The sequence below is a fragment of the Taudactylus pleione genome, unplaced genomic scaffold (genome assembly GCF_031769625.1).
Source record: "Taudactylus pleione unplaced genomic scaffold, aTauple2 ptg000404l, whole genome shotgun sequence".
NCBI classification, from domain to species: Eukaryota; Metazoa; Chordata; class Amphibia; order Anura; family Myobatrachidae; genus Taudactylus; species Taudactylus pleione.
Window position 1 is genome coordinate 637,106 of NW_028284806.1, and position 19,534 is coordinate 656,639.

At 48.2% G+C, this 19,534-nt stretch overlaps 1 protein-coding gene across 4 annotated transcripts in view; it reads left to right on the forward strand.

The window, feature by feature from the left end:
- LOC148506444 (uncharacterized) overlaps positions 1–18,596 on the forward strand; it is a 38,337-nt gene extending 19,741 nt beyond the window's left edge. For all 4 annotated transcript variants that reach the window (XM_088446749.1, XM_088446752.1, XM_088446751.1 and 1 more), the window contains 6 exons: positions 7,404–7,537; positions 9,093–9,284; positions 10,090–10,213; positions 10,330–10,427; positions 10,702–10,813; positions 17,085–18,596. In XM_088446749.1, coding sequence (XP_088302875.1) covers positions 7,404–7,537; positions 9,093–9,284; positions 10,090–10,213; positions 10,330–10,427; positions 10,702–10,813; positions 17,085–18,478 — 2,054 coding nt within the window. In that variant the 3' untranslated portion in view covers positions 18,479–18,596. The remainder of the gene's footprint in view (positions 1–7,403; positions 7,538–9,092; positions 9,285–10,089; positions 10,214–10,329; positions 10,428–10,701; positions 10,814–17,084) is intronic.
- Positions 18,597–19,534: the final 938 nt, after the last annotated feature.

Sequence of the window (19,534 nt, forward strand, 5' to 3'; positions counted from 1 at the left end):
CCTGCACTCTTTGGTTTGTATCTCAGCAGTTTGTCACATCAGCTGAGTGTGCCAGAAACACCAGAACAGAGAGTGACACCCCAGGCAGGAAAGAGGAACTGCAAGGTTTGTGATAGCTGTTGGGTGCTAGAATGAAGATTAGGGTGTGTTCCTCTGGATCACCTGTCATTGCTGCGATGCTGCCTGGGAGAGGGACCAGAGACTGGGGGGAGGCACGGCTGCAGCAGGGAGCTCAGTCTGTGGGCGATCCTGTTAGGTTGGCTGTCTGGTGCTGTGGAAAGCAGCCTGCAGCGGCCCTAAACTCCAAGCTTGGTCTGTAGTAAGACTGTCTTTCTGCAGCTGAGGGTGTTTGAGTCTGTTAGGATCGCGCTTCACTGTGGCTGGGGTGGGAGGAAGGGACTGTTGGAGATGTATTGTGGGAAGTGAGTGAAGATGGGGGCCTGTGTAAGTGGGCAGAGTGAGAGAAGAGGGGGCTGTGAATTAGGCTATATTGAATGAAGAGGGGGGCTTTGTATTGGGGACAGTGAGAGAAGAGGGGGCTGTGTATTGTGGAGAGTGAAGGAAGAGCGGGGACTGTGTATAGGGAAAGTGAGGGCTGTGTATTGGGGAGAGTAAAGGAAGAGGGGGCTGTTTATTGGGGAGAGTGAGTGAAGAGGGGGCTGTGTATTGGGGAGAGTGAGTGAAGAGGGGGCTGTGTATTGGGGAGAGTGAGTGAAGAGGGGGCTGTGTATTGGGGAGAGTGAGAGAAGAGGGGACAGTGTATTGGGGAGAGTGAGAGAAGAGGGGACTGTGTATTGGGGAGAGTGAGAGAAGAGGGGAGCTGTGTATTGGGGAGAGTGATGGAAGAGAGGGGGCTGTGTATTGGGGAGAGTAAAGGAAGAGGGGGCTGTGTATTGGGGAGAGTGAGTGAAGAGGGGGCTGTGTATTGGGGAGAGTAAAGGAAGAGGGGGCTGTGTATTGGGGAGAGTGATGGAAGAGAGGGGGCTGTGTATTGGGGAGAGTGATGGAAGAGGGGGCTGTGTATTGGGGAGAGTAAAGGAAGAGGGGGCTGTGTATTGGGGAGAGTAAAGGAAGAGGGGGCTGTGTATTGGGGAGAGTGATGGAAGAGAGGGGGCTGTGTATTGGGGAGAGTGAGTGAAGAGGGGCGTGGGGCTGTGTATTGGGGAGAATAAAGGAAGAGGGGGCTGTGTATTGGGGAGAGTGATGGAAGATAGGGGGCTGTTTATTGGGGAGAGTGAGGTAAGAGAGGGGGCTGTGTATTGGGGAGAGTGAGGTAAGAGAGGGGGCTGTGTATTGAGGAGAGTGAAGGAAGAGAGGCGGCTGTCTATTGGGGAGAGTGATGAAAGAGAGGGGGCTGTGTATTGGGGAGAGTGAAGGAAGTGAGGCAGCTGTTTATTGGGGAGAGTGAAGGAAGAGAGGGGGCTGTGTATTGGGGAGAGTAAAGGAAGAGGGGGCTCTGTATTGGGGAGAATGATGGAAGAGAGGGGGCTGTGTATTGGGGAGAGTAAAGGAAGAGGGGGCTCTGTATTGGGGAGAATGATGGAAGAGAGGGGGCTGTGTATTGGGGAGAGTGATGGAAGAGAGAGGGGGCTGTGTATTGGGGAGAGTGATGGAAGAGAGAGGGGGCTGTGTATTGGGGAGAGTGATGGAAGAGAGAGGGGGCTGTGTATTGGGGAGAGTGATGGAAGAGAGGGGGCTGTGTATTGGGGAGAGTGATGGAAGAGAGAGGGGGCTGTGTATTGGGGAGAGTGATGGAAGATAGGGAGGGGGCTGTGTATTGGGGAGAGTGATGGAAGAGAGAGGGGGCTGTGTATTGGGGAGAGTGATGGAAGAGAGGGGGCTGTGTATTGGGGAGAGTGATAGAAGAGGCGGCTGTATATTGGAGAGTGTGAGCGAAGAGAGGGGGCTGTGTATTGGGGAGAGTGATGTAAGAGAGGGGGCTGTGTATTGGGGAGAGTGATGGAAGAGAGGGGGCTGTGTATTGGGGAGAGTAAAGGAAGAGGGGGCTCTGTATTGGGGAGAGTGATGGAAGAGAGGGGGCTGTGTATTGGGGAGAGTGATGGAAGAGAGGGGGCTGTGTATTGGGAAGAGTGATGGAAGAGAGGGGGCTGTGTATTGGGGAGAGTGAAGGAAGAGAGGGGGCTCTGTATTGGGGAGAGTGATGGAAGAGAGGGGGCTGTGTATAGGGGAGAGTGATGGAAGATAGGGAGGGGGCTGTGTATTGGGGAGAGTGATGGAAGAGAGAGGGGGCTGTGTATTGGGGAGAGTGATGGAAGAGAGGGGGCTCTGTATTGGGGAGAGTGATGGAAGAGAGGGGGCTGTGTATAGGGGAGAGTGATGGAAGATAGGGAGGAGGCTGTGTATTGGGGAGAGTGATGGAAGAGAGAGGGGGCTGTGTATTGGGGAGAGTGATGGAAGAGAGGGGGCTGTGTATTGGGGAGAGTGATAGAAGAGGCGACTGTATATTGGAGAGTGTGAGCGAAGAGAGGGGGCTGTGTATTGGGGAGAGTGATGGAAGAGAGGGGGCTCTGTATTGGGGAGAGTGATGGAAGAGAGGGGGCTGTGTATAGGGGAGAGTGATGGAAGATAGGGAGGGGGCTGTGTATTGGGGAGAGTGATGGAAGAGAGAGGGGGCTGTATATTGGGGAGAGTGATGGAAGAGAGGGGGCTGTGTATTGGGGAGAGTGAGAGAAGAGGCGACTGTATATTGGAGAGTGTGAGCGAAGAGAGGGGGCTGTGTATTGGGGAGAGTGATGGAAGACAGGGGGCTGTGTATTGGGGAGAGTGATGGAAGAGAGGGGGCTGTGTATTGGGGAGAGTGAAGGAAGAGGGGGCTGTGTATAGGGAAGAGTGAGTGAATAGGAGGACTATATATTGGCGAGAGTGGAAAGGGGGCTATGTATTGGCGGGAGTGAGTGAAGATAGGGGATGTGTATTGGGGACAGAAAGAGAAGATGGGACTGTGTATTGCGGACAGTGAGGGAAGAGGGGACTGTGTATTGGGGAGAGTGAGAAGAGGGGACTGTGTATTGGGGGGAGTGAGTGAAGAGGGGACTGTGTACTGGGGGGAGTGAGTGAAGATAGGAGATGTGTATTGGTGACAGAAAGAGAAGATGGGGCTGTGTATTGCGGACAGTGAGAGAAGAGGAGGACTGTGTATTGGGGAGAGTGATCGAAGAGGGGACTGTGTATTGGGGGAGAGTGAGTGAAGAGGAGGACTGTGTATTGGGGAGAGTGAGTGAAGAGGGAACTGTGTATTGGGGAGAGTGATAGAAGAGGGGACTGTGTATTGGGGAGAGTGAGTGCAGAGGACTGTGTATTGGGGAGAGTGAGTGAAGACGGAACTGTGTATTGGGGAGAGTGAGAGAAGAAGGGACTGTGGGCCTGATTCAGAGCCGGACGCTATTTGCGGACGCTCGTTCAGAAAAAGGGGCTGGCTATTTAAATTGAGCGCTCGCTCTTTGTGGTCTGTTGACGCCTCTATGTCTGAGTGAGCGAACGAAACATGCGCTCGCTATTTTGTAAAGACGCCCCCTGGCCGCTCGCATCATACGTCATCTCCGCTATTTATTAGATAATTCGAGTACATCGAAAGGCGTATGAACTGCTCGCTCTTCTTGTGGTAGCATTTTCCTACCGCAATCATGCGAGCAGTTCAGGCTAAAAGACAACCAAGTGACGTGGTCGATGACGCTGCTTTGTTAATTATGCACACCCTTAAAACGCCCGTTTTGACCGTTTGGCACGCCTGCGTTCGGATCTCCACTCCCCGTTTTCAAGCACCTTCCCCTGTTACCACCCACAAACAACTCATTCTGTCACTCCAATTAGCAGGCATTCGCTATTTTGCGAGCACACGATTTCCGACCGCACTGACTGGTTGGTGCATGCGCATTACGACCCATACGCATGCGCAGATGTGCGAACATCGCTCGGAGAGAACGAGCGGCCGCTTACGAGCGGCTCTGAATCAGGCCCTGTGTATTTGGGAGAGTGAGTGAAGAGGAGGACTGTGTATTGAGGAGAGTGACTGAAGAGGGGACTGTGTATTGGGGAGAGTGAGAGAAGAGAGGACTGTGTATTGGGAAGAGTGAGTGAAGAGGAGGATTATATATTGGGGAAAGTGGAAAGAGTAAATAGTAAGTGAAAGAGTGGAAAAGGGGGTGTATTGGGCCGAGTGAGTGAAACTAGGGACTGTGTATTGGGGAGAGTAAAGGAAGAGGGGGCTGTGTATTGGGGAGAATTAGGGAAGAGGGGATGTGTATTGGGGCAAGTGATGGAAGAGGGGACTGTGTATTGGGGAGAGTGAGAGAAGAGGGGACTGTGTATTGGGGAGAGTGATAGAAGAGGGGACTGTGTATTGGGGAGAGTGATAGAAGAGGAAGACTGTGTATTGGGGAGAGTGAGTGAAGAGGGGGGTGTGTACTGGGGAGAATGAGTGAAGAGGAGTACTGTGAATAGGAGGACTATATATTGGCGAGAGTGGAAAGGGGACTGTGTATTGGGGAGAGTGAATGAAGAGGAGGACTGTGTATTGAGGAGAGTGACTGAAGAGGGGGCTGTATATTGGGGAGAGTGAGAGAAGAGGGGACTGTGTATTGGGGAGAGTGAGAGAAGAGGGGAAGAATGAGTGAAGAGGAGGATTATGTATTTGGGAGAGTGGAAAGGGGCTATGTATTGGGCAGAGTGAGTGAAGATGGGGATGTGTACTGGGAAGAGTGAGTGAAGAGTAGGACTCTGTATTGGGAAGAGTAAGTGAAAGAGTGGAAAAGGGGGTGTATTTGGGCCGAATGAGTGAAGCTAGGGACTGTGTATTGGGGAGAGTAAAGGAAGAGGGAGCTGTGTATTGAGCAGAATGAGGGAAGAGGGGGATGTGTATTGGGGCGAGTGATGGAAGAGGGGACTGTGTATTGGGGAGAGTGAGAGAAGAGGGGACTGTGTATTGGGGAGAGTGATAGAAGAGGGGACTGTGTATTGGGGAGAGTGAGTGAAGAGGAGGACTGTGTATTGGGGAGAGTGAGTGAAGAGGGGGCTGTGTACTGGGGAGAATGAGTGAAGAGGAGGACTGTGTATTGGAGAGAGTCAGTGAATAGGAGGACTATATATTGGCGAGAGTGGAAAGGGGGCTATGAATTGGGCAGAGTAAGTGAAGATAGGGGGTGTGTATTGGGGACAGAAAGAGAACAAGGGACTGTGTATTCGGCAGAGTGATAGAAGAGGGGACTGTGTATTGTGGAGAGTGAGCAAAGACGAGAACTGTGTATTGGGGAGAGTGAGAGAAGAGGGTTCTATGATTTGGGGAGAGTGAGTGAAGAGGGGGCTGTGTATTGGGGAGAGGGAGAAGAGGGGGCTTTGTATTGGGAAGAGTGAGTGAAGAGGAGGATTATATATTGGGGAGAGTGGAAAGGGGCTATGTATTGGGCAGATTGAGTGCAGATGGGGATGTGTACTGGGAAGAGTGAGTGAAGAGTAGGGCTTTGTATTGGGAAGAATAAATGAAAGAGTGGAAAAGGGGGTGTATTGGGCCGAGTGAGTGAAGTTAGGAACTGTGTATTGGGGAGAGTAAAGGAAGAGGGGGCTGCGTATTGGGGAGAATGAGGGAAGAGGAGGCTGTGTATTGGGGAGAGTAAAGGAAGAGGAGGCTGTGTATTGGGGAGAGTGATGGAAGAGAGGGGGCTGTGTATGGGGAGAGTGAGGGAAGAGGGGAGCTGTGTATTGCGGAGAGTGAGGGAAGAGGGGGCTGTGTATTGGGGAGAGTGAAGGAAGAGGGGAGCTGTGTATTGGGGAGAGTGAAGGAAGAGGGGAGCTGTGTATTGGGGAGAGAAGGAAGAAGGGGCTGTGTATTGGGGAGAGTGAGGGAAGAGGGGAGTTGTGTATTGGGGAGAGTGAAGGAAGAGGGGAGCTGTGTATTGGGGAGAGTGAAGGAAAGAAGGGGCTGTATATTGGGGAGACTGAGGGAAGAGGGGAGCTGTGTATTGGGGAGAGTGAGGGAAGAGGAGGCTGTTTATTGGGGAGAGTGAAGGAAGAAGTGAGCTGTGTATTGGGGAGAGTGAAGGAAGAGGGGAGCTGTGTATTGGGGAGAGTGAAGGAAGAAGGGGCTGTGTATTGGGGAGCAGAGAGGGAAGAGGGGAGCTGTGTATTGGGGAGAGTGAGGGAAGAGGGGGCTGTGTATTGGGGAGAGTGAGGGAAGAGAGGGCTGTGTATTGGGGAGAGTGAAGGAAGAGGGGAGCTGTGTATTGGGGAGAGTGAAGGAAGAGGGGAGCTGTGTATTGGGGAGAGAGGGAAGAGGGGAGCTGTGTGTTGGGGAGAGTGAGGGAAGAGGGAGATGTGTATTGGGGAGAGTGAGGGAAGAGGGGGCTGTGTATTGGGAAGAGTGAGTGAAGGGGAGGATTATATATTGGGGAGAGTGGAAAGGGGCTATGTATTGGGCAGATTGAGTGCAGATGGGGATGTGTACTGGGAAGAGTGAGTGAAGAGTAAGGCTTTGTATTGGGAAGAATAAATGAAAGAGTGGAAAAGGGGGGCCGAGTGTGTGAAGTTAGGGACTGTGTATTGGGGAGAGTAAAGGAAGAGGGGGCTGCGTATTGGGGAGAATGAGGGAAGAGGGGAGCTGTGTATTGGGGAGCAGAGAGGGAAGAGGGGAGCTGTGCATTGGGGAGAGTGAGGGAAGAGGGGGCTGTGTATTGGGGAGAGAGTGAAGAGGGGAAACTGTACTTTGGGAAGAGTGGGTGAGTGAAGAGGGTGGACAGTGAAGGAAGAGGGGGCTGTGTATTGGGGGAGAGTGAAGGAAGAGGGGGTGTTTATGGGAGTGTGAGGAAAGGGGGCTGTGTATTTGGGAGAGTCAGTAGAGAAGGACTGTACTTTGAGAAGAGTGAGTGAAGAAGGGTTTGTGTATTGGGAAATGATCGAAGAGGGGGCTGTGTATTGGGGAGAGTGAAGGAAGAGTGGACTGTGTATAAGAAGGGGCTGTGTATTTGGGAGAGTGAAAGAAAAGGGGGCTGTGTATTGGAGAGAGTAAAGGAAGAGGAGGACTGTGTATAAGGAGAGTGAGGAAACAGGGGGCTGTGTATTGGGGAGAGTGAAGGAAAAGGGGGCTTTGTATTGGGAGAGTGAAGGAAGAGGGCACTGTGTGGGGGATCTCTGCCTTTCAGGTGAGGGGATGTAAAATACTAAATTAAATCCACTAATTTAATAATTAAAATAAATAAATAATTAGTGGAAGCTTATTACTGCTAATGTATGGGTCAGCAGTTTACCAGTTTCATAATATCTAAGCTTGTAGTTGGTTAACAGTAACATCAATACTCATCTATTTGTAACACTTCATATAATTTACATAACAATGTCATGTTCACTATATTATGGCACAACTATCATTGCTCATATATTCTATATATCTGCAGAGGTCACCTCGCCCTTGGCAATTTCCAGTAAGGCTAATACTCTTCCAGTTTTCATGATGGGCAAAGACCGAGGTCACATGACTGAGAGAATATTACATATCACCCTGGAGATCATCTACCTGTTGACTGGGGAGGTGAGGGAGTCTGGGAGTGTCACAGTGACATCACTATTATCTCTATTACTAACACAGGGACCTGACTGGGGAGGTGAGGGAGTCTGGGAGTGTCACAGTGACATCACTATTATCTCTATTACTAGCACAGGGACCTGACTGGGGAGGTGAGGGAGTCTGGGAGTGTCACAGTGACATCACTATTATCTCTATTACTAACACAGGGACCTGACTGGGGAGGTGAGGGAGTCTGGGACTGTCACAGTGACATCACTATTATCTCTATTACTAACACAGGGACCTGACTGGGGAGGTGAGGGAGTCTGGGAGTGTCACAGTGACATCACTATTATCTCTATTACTAACACAGGGACCTGACTGGGGAGGTGAGGGAGTCTGGGACTGTCACAGTGACATCACTATTATCTCTATTACTAACACAGGGACCTGACTGGGGAGGTGAGGGAGTCTGGGAGTGTCACAGTGACATCACTATTATCTCTATTACTAACACAGGGACCTGACTGGGGAGGTGAGGGAGTCTGGGACTGTCACAGTGACATCACTATTATCTCTATTACTAACACAGGGACCTGACTGGGGAGGTGAGGGAGTCTGGGAGTGTCACAGTGACATCACTATTATCTCTATTACTAACACAGGGACCTGACTGGGGAGGTGAGGGAGTCTGGGACTGTCACAGTGACATCACTATTATCTCTATTACTAACACAGGGACCTGACTGGGGAGGTGAGGGAGTCTGGGAGTGTCACAGTGACATCACTATTATCTCTATTACTAACACAGGGACCTGACTGGGGAGGTGAGGGAGTCTGGGAGTGTCACAGTGACATCACTATTATCTCTATTACTAGCACAGGGACCTGACTGGGGAGGTGAGGGAGTCTGGGAGTGTCACAGTGACATCACTATTATCTCTATTACTAACACAGGGACCTGACTGGGGAGGTGAGGGAGTCTGGGACTGTCACAGTGACATCACTATTATCTCTATTACTAACACAGGGACCTGACTGGGGAGGTGAGGGAGTCTGGGAGTGTCACAGTGACATCACTATTATCTCTATTACTAACACAGGGACCTGACTGGGGAGGTGAGGGAGTCTGGGACTGTCACAGTGACATCACTATTATCTCTATTACTAACACAGGGACCTGACTGGGGAGGTGAGGGAGTCTGGGAGTGTCACAGTGACATCACTATTATCTCTATTACTAACACAGGGACCTGACTGGGGAGGTGAGGGAGTCTGGGAGTGTCACAGTGACATCACTCTTATCTCTGTTACTAACACAGGGACCTGACTGGGGAGGTGAAGGAGTCTGGGAGTGTCACAGTGACATCACTATTATCTCTATTACTAACACAGGGACCTGACTGGGGAGGTGAGGGAGTCTGGGAGTGTCCCAGTGACATCACTATTCTCTCTATTACTAACACAGGGACCTGACTGGGGATGTTGTGGGGTTCTGGGAGTGTCGTGTTATGGGATTTGACGTGACATGGTTTAGTAGTATAAATAAAATATATGATCACTATGTTTAATTACACAGGATTACACAGTATTGAAGAAGACATCTGTAGAGTGTGTGACACCCTGCAGCCGCCCCCATGTGTCAGGAGGACTGAGCAGGACCCAGAGCCCCATCACGGTGCCTCCACCTGACTCACTGATACATGAGAGACACAATGACCAGAAGATCCTGGAACTCACCAACAAGATCATTCAGCTGCTCACTGGAGAGGTAACTGCTGGGAATGGGACATTATACAGTAACACCAGGGGATGTGTCTGGGTGATGACTGGAGAGGTGACTGCTGGGAAGGGGACATTATACAGTAACACCAGGGGATGTGTCTGGGTGATGACTGGAGAGGTGACTGCTGGGAATGGGACATTATACAGTAACACCAGGGGATGTGTCTGGGTGATGACTGGAGAGGTGACTGCTGGGAATGGGACATTATACAGTAACACCAGGGGATGTGTCTGGGTGATGACTGGAGAGGTGACTGCTGGGAATGGGACATTATACAGTAACACCAGGGGATGTGTTTGAGTGATGACTGGAGAGGGGACTGCTGGGAATGGGACATTATACAGTAACACCAGGGGATGTGTCTGGGTGATGACTGGAGAGGTGACTGCTGGGAATGGGACATTATACAGTAACACCAGGGGATGTGTCTGGGTGATGACTGGAGAGGTGACTGCTGGGAATGGGACATTATACAGTAACACCAGGGGATGTGTCTGGGTGATGACTGGAGAGGTGACTGCTGGGAATGGGACATTATACAGTAACACCAGGGGATGTGTTTGAGTGATGACTGGAGAGGGGACTGCTGGGAATGGGACATTATACAGTAACACCAGGGGATGTGTCTGGGTGATGACTGGAGAGGTGACTGCTGGGAATGGGACATTATACAGTAACACCAGGGGATGTGTCTGGGTGATGACTGGAGAGGTGACTGCTGGGAATGGGACATTATACAGTAACACCAGGGGATGTGTCTGGGTGATGACTGTATCATTGTGTGTGTCAGGTTCCTATAAGGTGTGAGGACGTCACTATCTATTTCTCCATGGAGGAGTGGGAGTATATAGAAGGACACAGGGGTCTGTACAAGGACGTGATGATGGAGAATCACCGGCCCCTCACATCACTGGGTAAGAGGAGACTGTCACTTATTGTAACAGGGAGAGCAGCTATGGGGCCACCTATATACACATCATCTGATAATCAGATATATACAGTGTAATCTGTCACTGTGTGTCTCCTACAGATGGGGCCAGTAACAGGAATACCCCAGAGAGATGCCCCCATCCTCTTTATTCCCAGGATCATACAGAGGAGAACCACAGTGTCCCACAGGAGGATCAGGTACATGGAATTGAGGTTTTTACCAAATACTGAAATACTAATGTGACAGTACACTCTGGGATCTGTAGAGAAGTAGTGTGAGATCAATATGGTTCATCTCACATCATTAGAGGGTATATCCATTCATGAATAATCTCCTTCTTATTGTATTGTCCCGCCACATATAGTACTGTACAGGAGATGATTCAATGAAGAAGGGGTTGTCAAACATGGGCGAACCTTTTAAGTTGAACATTATTATTATAATATTATTTTTTTTCTATGGATTATATAGCATGAAGACCTGACTGATCTGAAAGTAGAAGATATAAAGGAGGAAGAGGAGATGTATGTGATGGGTGATCAGCTGTGTAAGGAGGAGGAAATCCCTACAGCTATCAGCACAGGTGAGTAATAATCACTAAGTACAGAACAGTCACATATTCTCCTTGTTCTGTCACTACAGCAAACTGTTTAAGTATAGATATGTTCTTGGACGGAGACTCCGGCACCCCTCACTTCAGATTGGAGTCCCGGGGAGCCGTACTGAGAGATTGGGGGCACCCTGTCATTCAGTCCTTTAGGGGAGGAGTTAACCGTGTCCACACCCCCTCTCTGGTGAGCTTCTGCCTGGATAATGCCCACCAGATGTTTCCACCCCCAGACACAGCTTCTCAGGCTTGGCGTTCTCCTCCAGGGCAGAAGCCATCTTCTAAGGACACTGGAACAGGCTAGTTAATCCTCCTCCTCCTCACCCTCTAAATTCTGCAAGTGCTCTGTGGGAATTTGTTTATTATTTTATATGTACCAGGTTTTCTGTAGACGCTGCAGTTATTGTTCTTCTGCTATAACGTATAGGTCACTGCTAGGAGTTTTTAGTCTGGGGGTTGTGCAGGGGCAGTTTCTCCTCTACCCTTTATAGGATTGCTGTGATTAAAATACTAATTTCATAATTATTCTGTCTACCCTGTACTGCAAGCTTTTCTTCCCTTTCTGCATAATGGCCCTCATTCAGAGCCACTCGCTAGCGGCAGTACGCTCGTTCCGAGCGATGTTCGCACATCTGCGCATGCGTACGGTTTTTAGTACGCATGCGCGAACCAGTCAGTGCGGCCGAAAATCGTTGGTACGCAATATAGCGAGGGCCTGCTATTTTGAGTGACAGAATGAGGCGTATGTGGGTGGTAACAGGGGAAGGTGCTTGAAAACGGGGAGTGGAGATCTGAACGCAGGCGTGCTTAAAGGTCAAAACGGGCGTTTTAAGGGAGTGCATAATTAATACAGCAGCGTCATTGACCACGTCACTTGTTTTTTTTTAACTCAGAACTGCTCGCAAAATAGCGGTTGAAAAAACCAACCACAAGAATAGCGAGCAGTTCATACGCTGTACGATGTACTCGATTAATCTAATAAATAGCGGACATGACGTATGGTGCGTGCGGCCAGGGGGCGTTTTTATAAAAAAAACGAGCGTATGTTTTGCTCGCTCGTTCAGACTTAGAGGTGTGAACAGACTGCAATTTGCGAACGGATCATTTGAATAGCCACCCCTTGTTTTTGAACGAACGACCACAAATAGCGAACGGCTCTGAATCAGGCCCAATGTCTGGGAAGGGTAATACTGCGGGGACTCTATCTGACAAGAATAGAGCAGTGTCAAAGGTTTTTGCTTGTTCAAAATTTTCTCTGGCGTGGTCTGACCCGGGCAGCTGTTTGTGCAGCCTTCAAGATGGAGGCCCAGGGTGGTGCTTTGGCTGTGAGTGCTCCACCACCTACGGAGAGGCTGCCTTGGAGATGACTACCTTAACTGAGGCAATGTCGGAGCTATCAAAGCAGCTGCTTTCTACCAGGCAACAAGAATGTTAGTGCTTCCCCGTCTCAAGCTTTGGCGGGGCCATTGAGAGGTCCTTTACTGTGGATGTTTTAGAGGAACAGAGACCTATGCTTCCTAATCTCCCTCCATCTAGTGAGCCTCCTTGAGCTCAAGGCTTTGCTTGCACGTTCTATCCAAGTTTTGGTTCAGGTCTGGTGTTTCATAGGGAAGTTTCTGGACCCATAAACGAGGCTTTCCAGTAATGCTCCTAGATCATAAAACAGGAGCCTGCCAGGAAACCTCCACTAATGGCAATGGTTGAACTCAGAGGCCTCATCTCAGTCTGAAGATGATCTTCTTGATGACTCCAACCAGGATCTTTCTTCTCTGGTGGAGGATGACCCTGGAGAGTTTCATATTGTCAAGTGTTTATTTAAGTCCATCAAACAGGTATTGCATATCTCGGACTCAAATGTGCCGGAGACTCAGGATGTGTCTCTTTTTGAACTGTAAGCAAGCTATTAACTTTCCTTCCTCACCACAGCTGGAGGACCTTCTGGCGACAGTTTGGTTTCATCCTGATTGAAAATTCATGGCTTATCAGAGGTTGATTTTTACCCTCTTCTGCAAGCGGATAGAGCAAAATGGGAATCACCGCCGTTGGTAGATACCTCTATCACTCGTCTGTCTAAGAAGACAACCATTCCGGTCCCTGGATCAATATCTCTAGATAGTTCCAACTGTAAACTGGTCTCTACCTTGAAGAGTATCTATGTTGCTGCAGGAGCATTGGTTTCTGCCTTGGTCAATAAGGCAGTGGAGAGATGAGAAGACCAATTAGGCAATTGTCTGTGATTAGGAAGTCCTAGATCTAAATTACTTCCCTTAGTTTTTTTTTTTTTTTTAATTCAATGAATTTTTATTGAGATTTTTAGTTACAAACAAAAAACATAAAAGAAAATAAAACAAACATGGCAGACAATATAGAAAAAATGCGATATATAAAAGGACTTACACCAGTATAGTGAACAAAATGTAAAGAAGGCTTATGAGACCAGACAGGATATATTGAAAACCCCTGACGTAGAAAAAGGAGTATACTAAAACCTGCAGGCGCCGTGCGGGTTGATGAATCTCACCAACAAAAATTTGAGGATGCAAAACAAGATATTTAAGTACACCACCAATGAAGTCCTAAATTTATTAGCCGGATATCACACAAAAAAAAAATAATAATAAAAAAAATAAAATATATATATATATATATATATCTACCAAAATATTGAAACAAAACACATATACCCAAAACAAACCTCCCCATAACCCCTCACCCTGTATAACCTAACACAACCTGGTTATACCTGGATCCCCTAACATCCACCCCCCAAAGCCTACACTAACCTATCTATAAATCCCCAAACCCCCCAAATAGCGGATAATAAACTTACATAAAGAATAAGGGCAATATACTGAACAGTGTTCTCCCCGGGCTGTTTTCTGCGGGCGCATCGCCCGGCAGAGACAGCCTACCGCCCGGCACTGTCCCCCGCTGAACCCTGTTGTGGAACGCTGGCCTCTGAAGTCACCAGAGACTAAAGAAGCCTCCGATCGCTTCATAGGCAAGCGTTCCCAGTGATGTCACCCGCGACTTGAGGAACCTGCCCCGCGCGCCTGTTGGATCTAGTTAGATCCAGTCAGAGCGAGGCAGCAGGAGTGGGAGGGCGAGCAAGTTAAGGTAAGTTCTGGGCTGGGCTGGGACCAGTCTGGGGGCACTGCCTAAGGGGGACTATTTAAGCCTGGGGGCACTGCATAAGGGACCAGCCTGGGGGCACTGCATAAGGGACACTATATAAGCCTGGGGGCACTGCATAAGGGGCTAGCCTGGAGGCACTGAATAAGGGACACTAATTAAGCCTGGGGGCACTGCATAAGGGGCCAGTCTGGGGGCACTGCATAAGGGCAAAGCAAAACTACAGGGGGCAATGCATAAAGGGGAAAACTACAGGGGGCACTGTATAAAGGGGAAAACTACAGGGGGCACTGCATATGGGGATAACTACAGGGGGCACTGCATAATGGGCACTTTTGACTGAGAGCCAGTGGGAGAGCAGCCTGAGACCTGTCGGGTTGGATTGGTCTCAGGCTGCTCTCCCGGCGCGCGCATAATTGCGAAGGCCCCCACCCGGCTACTTCTTGATGCCACCCAGCTGGAAAAAAATTCTGGGAAGAACACTGCAGAATGACCTAAGCTAGGCTAGACCCAGCTCTACCGCAGTATATAAAACTGGAGCTCCTCCCATAAAGAAGTATTGTAAAATTTACAAATATACATATAACACATAGGATATGAAATAAAAGAAAAAAAAGGGGGGAAACAGGATATCTAGAACACAAACTAAAAGTAACAATTAGTATGAGCTGCAAATTAATAGACATGAGTCCGGCCAGGCCTCGGCCTCTTGAAAGGATGAAATTAAAGGAACAGTCCCATCCCAGTTTATACAAGGAGATACAGGAAAACACACAATATATTAAAACAGTAAATCCCGTAATCTCAATGCACCATTTAGGATCATTGAAGGAATCTTTCGAAGGCCCACAGCTACGTCGAACGAATCCAGGATACAGGCGGTCATGCCAACTGTGAGGACTGGAAATTCAGAAATCAGGTAGGTATTCGGCTTAACCCTTTCATACAACTTCTGAGGGAAACCGCAGGGAGAAATTATATCCACTGAAGTCTCTGTGTAGAGGCGTTGACTGCCTGAAGGATTTGATGCAGATAACTATACATGGTTGCTATAGACAGCCACAAACCATTACAGAGTCTCTGTAAACAGATCCAATAGGAGTAATTGTCTCAGTACAGGAACTTCAGCACAGCAGCCACAAGGAAGCCCCTGTGGCAAGATGGCGATGGCCTGCACACCGCCAGAGCTCACCAACAGAAACCCCAGAGGAGACAAATGAACGAAAGTCATCAGGCTGCAGATGTGCTGGGGAATCACCAGGAGAGAGATCCAAATGGCTTCCGGATCATGAGATATTGAAGCAGTACAGACACAGCACCAGCATAGTTACATAAACAGAGACCCTCACGAAATAGGCCCAGACCGGAGCAGACCCAAAATGGTGGCAGCCGACACCAAACCCGCCTCGCATCACAAGGCGGACCAGAGGAGCAGAGGACACAAGCAATGTAGCGTGAACGACGGATATCACCTCCAGGGACTAAGAAATAGCAGTCAGCCAGATATATCACCGGAACCAGGATCACCACAGCACGGGAACCGGCCGGAGAGATCACCAGGCAACAGGTAAGCTCACAGAGGATAGGGAACTCACCGGAGTATCTCTGGAAGGACAGGAAGGAATACCCCACAGGTACACCAAAACTGGGGAGAATGCTTCCACATATACAGGATATATAAACATGATCTAGCGGGAGAGCTGGCAAAAAGCGTCCTACGCTATGCTACTCCAGGCCACGCCCCCAAATTAATTCCCTTAGTTGATCATATCCAGGAGTCGGCCCCTTACCTGGGTGAGGCCATCATTGATGTTGGTCTCGTATGGTCTCGGTGTCAGCTGTTGCGTCTCGCAGAACTCTCTTGTTGCAATCCTGGCAAGGGGATGCAGAGTCAGAGAAATCCCTGGAGGCCCTCCCATTTTGTAGAGAAATCCTCTTCATGCCTGAGCTAGACAAGATTATCGCCCTAGACACAGGGTGGACAAGCTCTTTTCTTACCTCGTCTGCACCGTAGTTAAAGGAATCCTGAGGACCTTCCTTTTGTTACTTTTGTCCATTCCGAAAATCACATTCCCATACTTCTAGAGGTCAGTCTTCCTCATCCAAGGGTGGCAGGTCTTGAAGGCATCAGCGTTGGATGGCCTGCTGTCCTGACAGACTGACAAACCTTCCACATGACAAGTTACAAATCATTAATCCATTCTTCAGTTTGCAATATGAGATGACCATTTTCAGTTTAGGGCCTTGGCGTTTGGCCTTTCCACTGCTCTCCGTCTTTACAAAGCTTATGATCAGGGTCAGCTGGTTCCTCCTCTGCTTATGGCTCATTCTATTAGGTCGGTGGACACATCTTGTGCTTGGCATCATGGGATCCTCCGTTGACCAGCTGTGCCGGGTGTCCACCTGGTCTTTTGGGCTCACCCTTGCCTTGTTGTATAGGTTTGTTGCGTCCAATTATGCAAGCTTTGGTCGCAGTGTGCTTTGCACTGCTACATCGCGCTCCCTCCCTTGAGGACTGCTTCGGGGTGTCCCTACTGTTCCAGTGTCCCCCAGCTTAAGAAGGATAAATCGTGATTTTGTGCTTTTGTAATCCATTTCTTGTGAGGCAGTTGGGCTTTGTGGTTTTGGTCTTCTCTCTCCTTTTTCTTGGGCTTGGTAAAACTTAACTGAGGTAAGGTGGGGTATAATTGGGGAGGAGCTCCACACACCACCAGTGTTCCAGTGTCCCACATGGAATCAGAGAAATGGATTTTATGGTAAGTACAAAAATCCCTCATACATCCTCAGCACAGGGTGATTGTTAGATTTTTATTCACAGATCTGACACACCACATTTATTTTTCATACCCGTCATCGTCTTCTGATTTTTGATTTTATTTGTTTTTGTCACTGTTTTCTCTTCTCATCCCGACAATTAGACTTCCCCGGTCATCTATATTGGCAGGGCCATTTTAAGAAAAAGTTTAAAAAAAAAATGTATTTACAGCTCAATCCTTGTCTTAAACACTTGTCATTTAATAGTAATGAGTCCCTTTCTCTGCAATATTTTTTTCTTATGTCTTGGGTATCCTCTGTGCTAATTGATGCAAAGAATTTTTTTTTTTTTTTTTTACAGGAAATGGGCACAATAACAAGTGTCCCTCAGAGAGACATCTTTTATCTCCAGTTTGTGAAATAGATGATAAAAACATCTTCCAAGATTTAACAGAAGAAAATCCCATTAGCCCACATATACATCCAACAACTCTCAGTGCAGATAGATCATCTGATCCCTCTAATCATGAGGAATGTTCTTCCGATAACTCAGATATTACTACACATTGTGCACATAGAGATAGTAAAATACTTATGCCTTCTCAGTCTAGTAAATGTTTCAAAACAGATGTTGATGACCATCAGAGCATTCACGCAAGTGAGAAACCAATTCCATGTTCCGAGTGTGGGAAATGTTTCTCGCACGCATCCCATTTTAACCGGCATCGGAGAAGTCACACGGGTGAGAAGCCGTTTCCGTGCATTGAGTGCGGGAAATGTTTCACGCAGAAAGCCCATCTTCAAAAACACCAGAGGGTGCACACCGGCGAGAAGCCGTTTCCATGCTCTGAGTGCGGGAAATGTTTTGCCCAGAAAATAGATCTGGCTACCCATCAGAGAATACACACAGGGGAGAAGCCATTTCCGTGTCTTGACTGTGGGAGGCGTTTCAGGCAAAAATCTGATTTTATTAAGCACCAGATGACTCACACCGGCCAGAAGCCGTTTCCGTGTTCCGAGTGCGGGAAATGCTTTGTACAGATGAGAGCTCTAATTAACCATCAGAGAATCCACACGGGCGAGAAGCCGTTTCCGTGTTCCGAATGTGGGAAGTGTTTTACCCAGGAGTCCGCCTTTGTTAGGCATTTAAAGATTCACACAGATCAGAAGCCATTCCTGTGTTCCGAGTGTGGGAAATGGTTTAGAGAGAAATCTGATTTTTTTAAGCATCAGATGGTTCACACCGGTGAGAAGCCATTTCCGTGTTCCGAGTGTGGGAAATGCTTTGTACAGAAGAGAAATCTAATTAACCACCAGAGAACTCACACCGGGGAGAAGCCGTTTCCGTGTCCTGAGTGCGGGAAATGTTTTGCGCAGGAAATCGATTTTGTTAGACATCAGGAAAATCACACTGGCGAGAAGCCCTTTCCGTGTTCAGAGTGCGGGGAACGGTTCATAGAGAAGAGAGATCTTGTTAGCCATCAGAGGACTCACACGGGCGAGAAGCCGTTTCCATGTCCTGAGTGTGGCAAAGGCTTTACGCAGGAATCCGATTGCGTTAGACACCGAAAGTTTCACACAAATCAGAGACCGTTTCTATGCTCCGATTGCGGGAAATGTTTCGCACATGTATCACATTTTAATCGACACCAGAGAAGTCACACAGGTGAGAAACCGTTTGCCTGTGCTAAGTGCCGGAAATGTTTTGCACAGAAAATACATCTTCAAAAACATCAGAGAGTTCACACAGGTTAAAAGCAATTTTCCACGTTGTGATTGTAATCATTTAAGTTGGTGAGAAGCTGTTGGTATGTCGTAAAGTATTTTAATCTAATGAACAAACCTCATTAAAAATAATGTAATTGTCCTCTGATACTAGCACTGCATTCATTTATTTTTCTTTAATCAGATATTGGCACCCTATTTGTTATCGATAAAATATGGTATAATTGCTTTTTCCCTTTTGTTATTATATAACTGTTTTGCTTTATTGTCTGATGTGATAATAATTGCCAATAGTGTTGATAAATTATGTCATTAAGTGTGTAAGAACTATCATATGCCGTTGGTTCTCAACAACTGCCACCAGCACCGTCAAGATTATTTTAAATTTTTTATGTATTTTTTTTATTGCTCAGGGTTGACACACAGCAACTCTATACATAATTTACCTACGGCAGAGCACACAACAGATCTGTGTCATATCCAAGGGCACAAAAGATCTGTGCCATGGTCGAGGGCACAACAGATCTGTCATATCCAAACAGGGTAACAAGAGTGGGGCATCGGAAATGGAGCACATTCTGTATGAGAATGCAACACATTTGTACTTATGTCCACATTATGCCGGGGGGGGGGGCACCTGTACCGTGCCAAGAAAGGCCAAGCCCGCATTGGAACACATTTGCCTGACTAAATTAATTCCTTATGTTGTATTTAATCTAAGTAGTTCCAAAGTGTGTTCCTCCCACTGCTTTCCAATGTGTGTCAACCGGTTCACCCGTCCCCTTCATAGGATTTATAAGTTCCCCTCCAATGGCTTTTCACGGGGCACAAAATCCACCAGGTGGCCACATTATGGTGTTATTAGCTGTTTAATTGTCGCCATGTCTCCATCCTAACAATATCGGAGCCATATCTGTGGGGGGTGATCCTTTCCACCATGCTCCAGGCCAATACCCATGCTAATTAACCAAGCAGGTCCACCACCCTGGGCGCGATTAAAATGCCATGTCTGGGGGAGGGAGGGAGGTGGCGGAGTGAGGTTTCCATCTGGCTAATTTGGATGACATTGGCAAATCGAATTCCCTT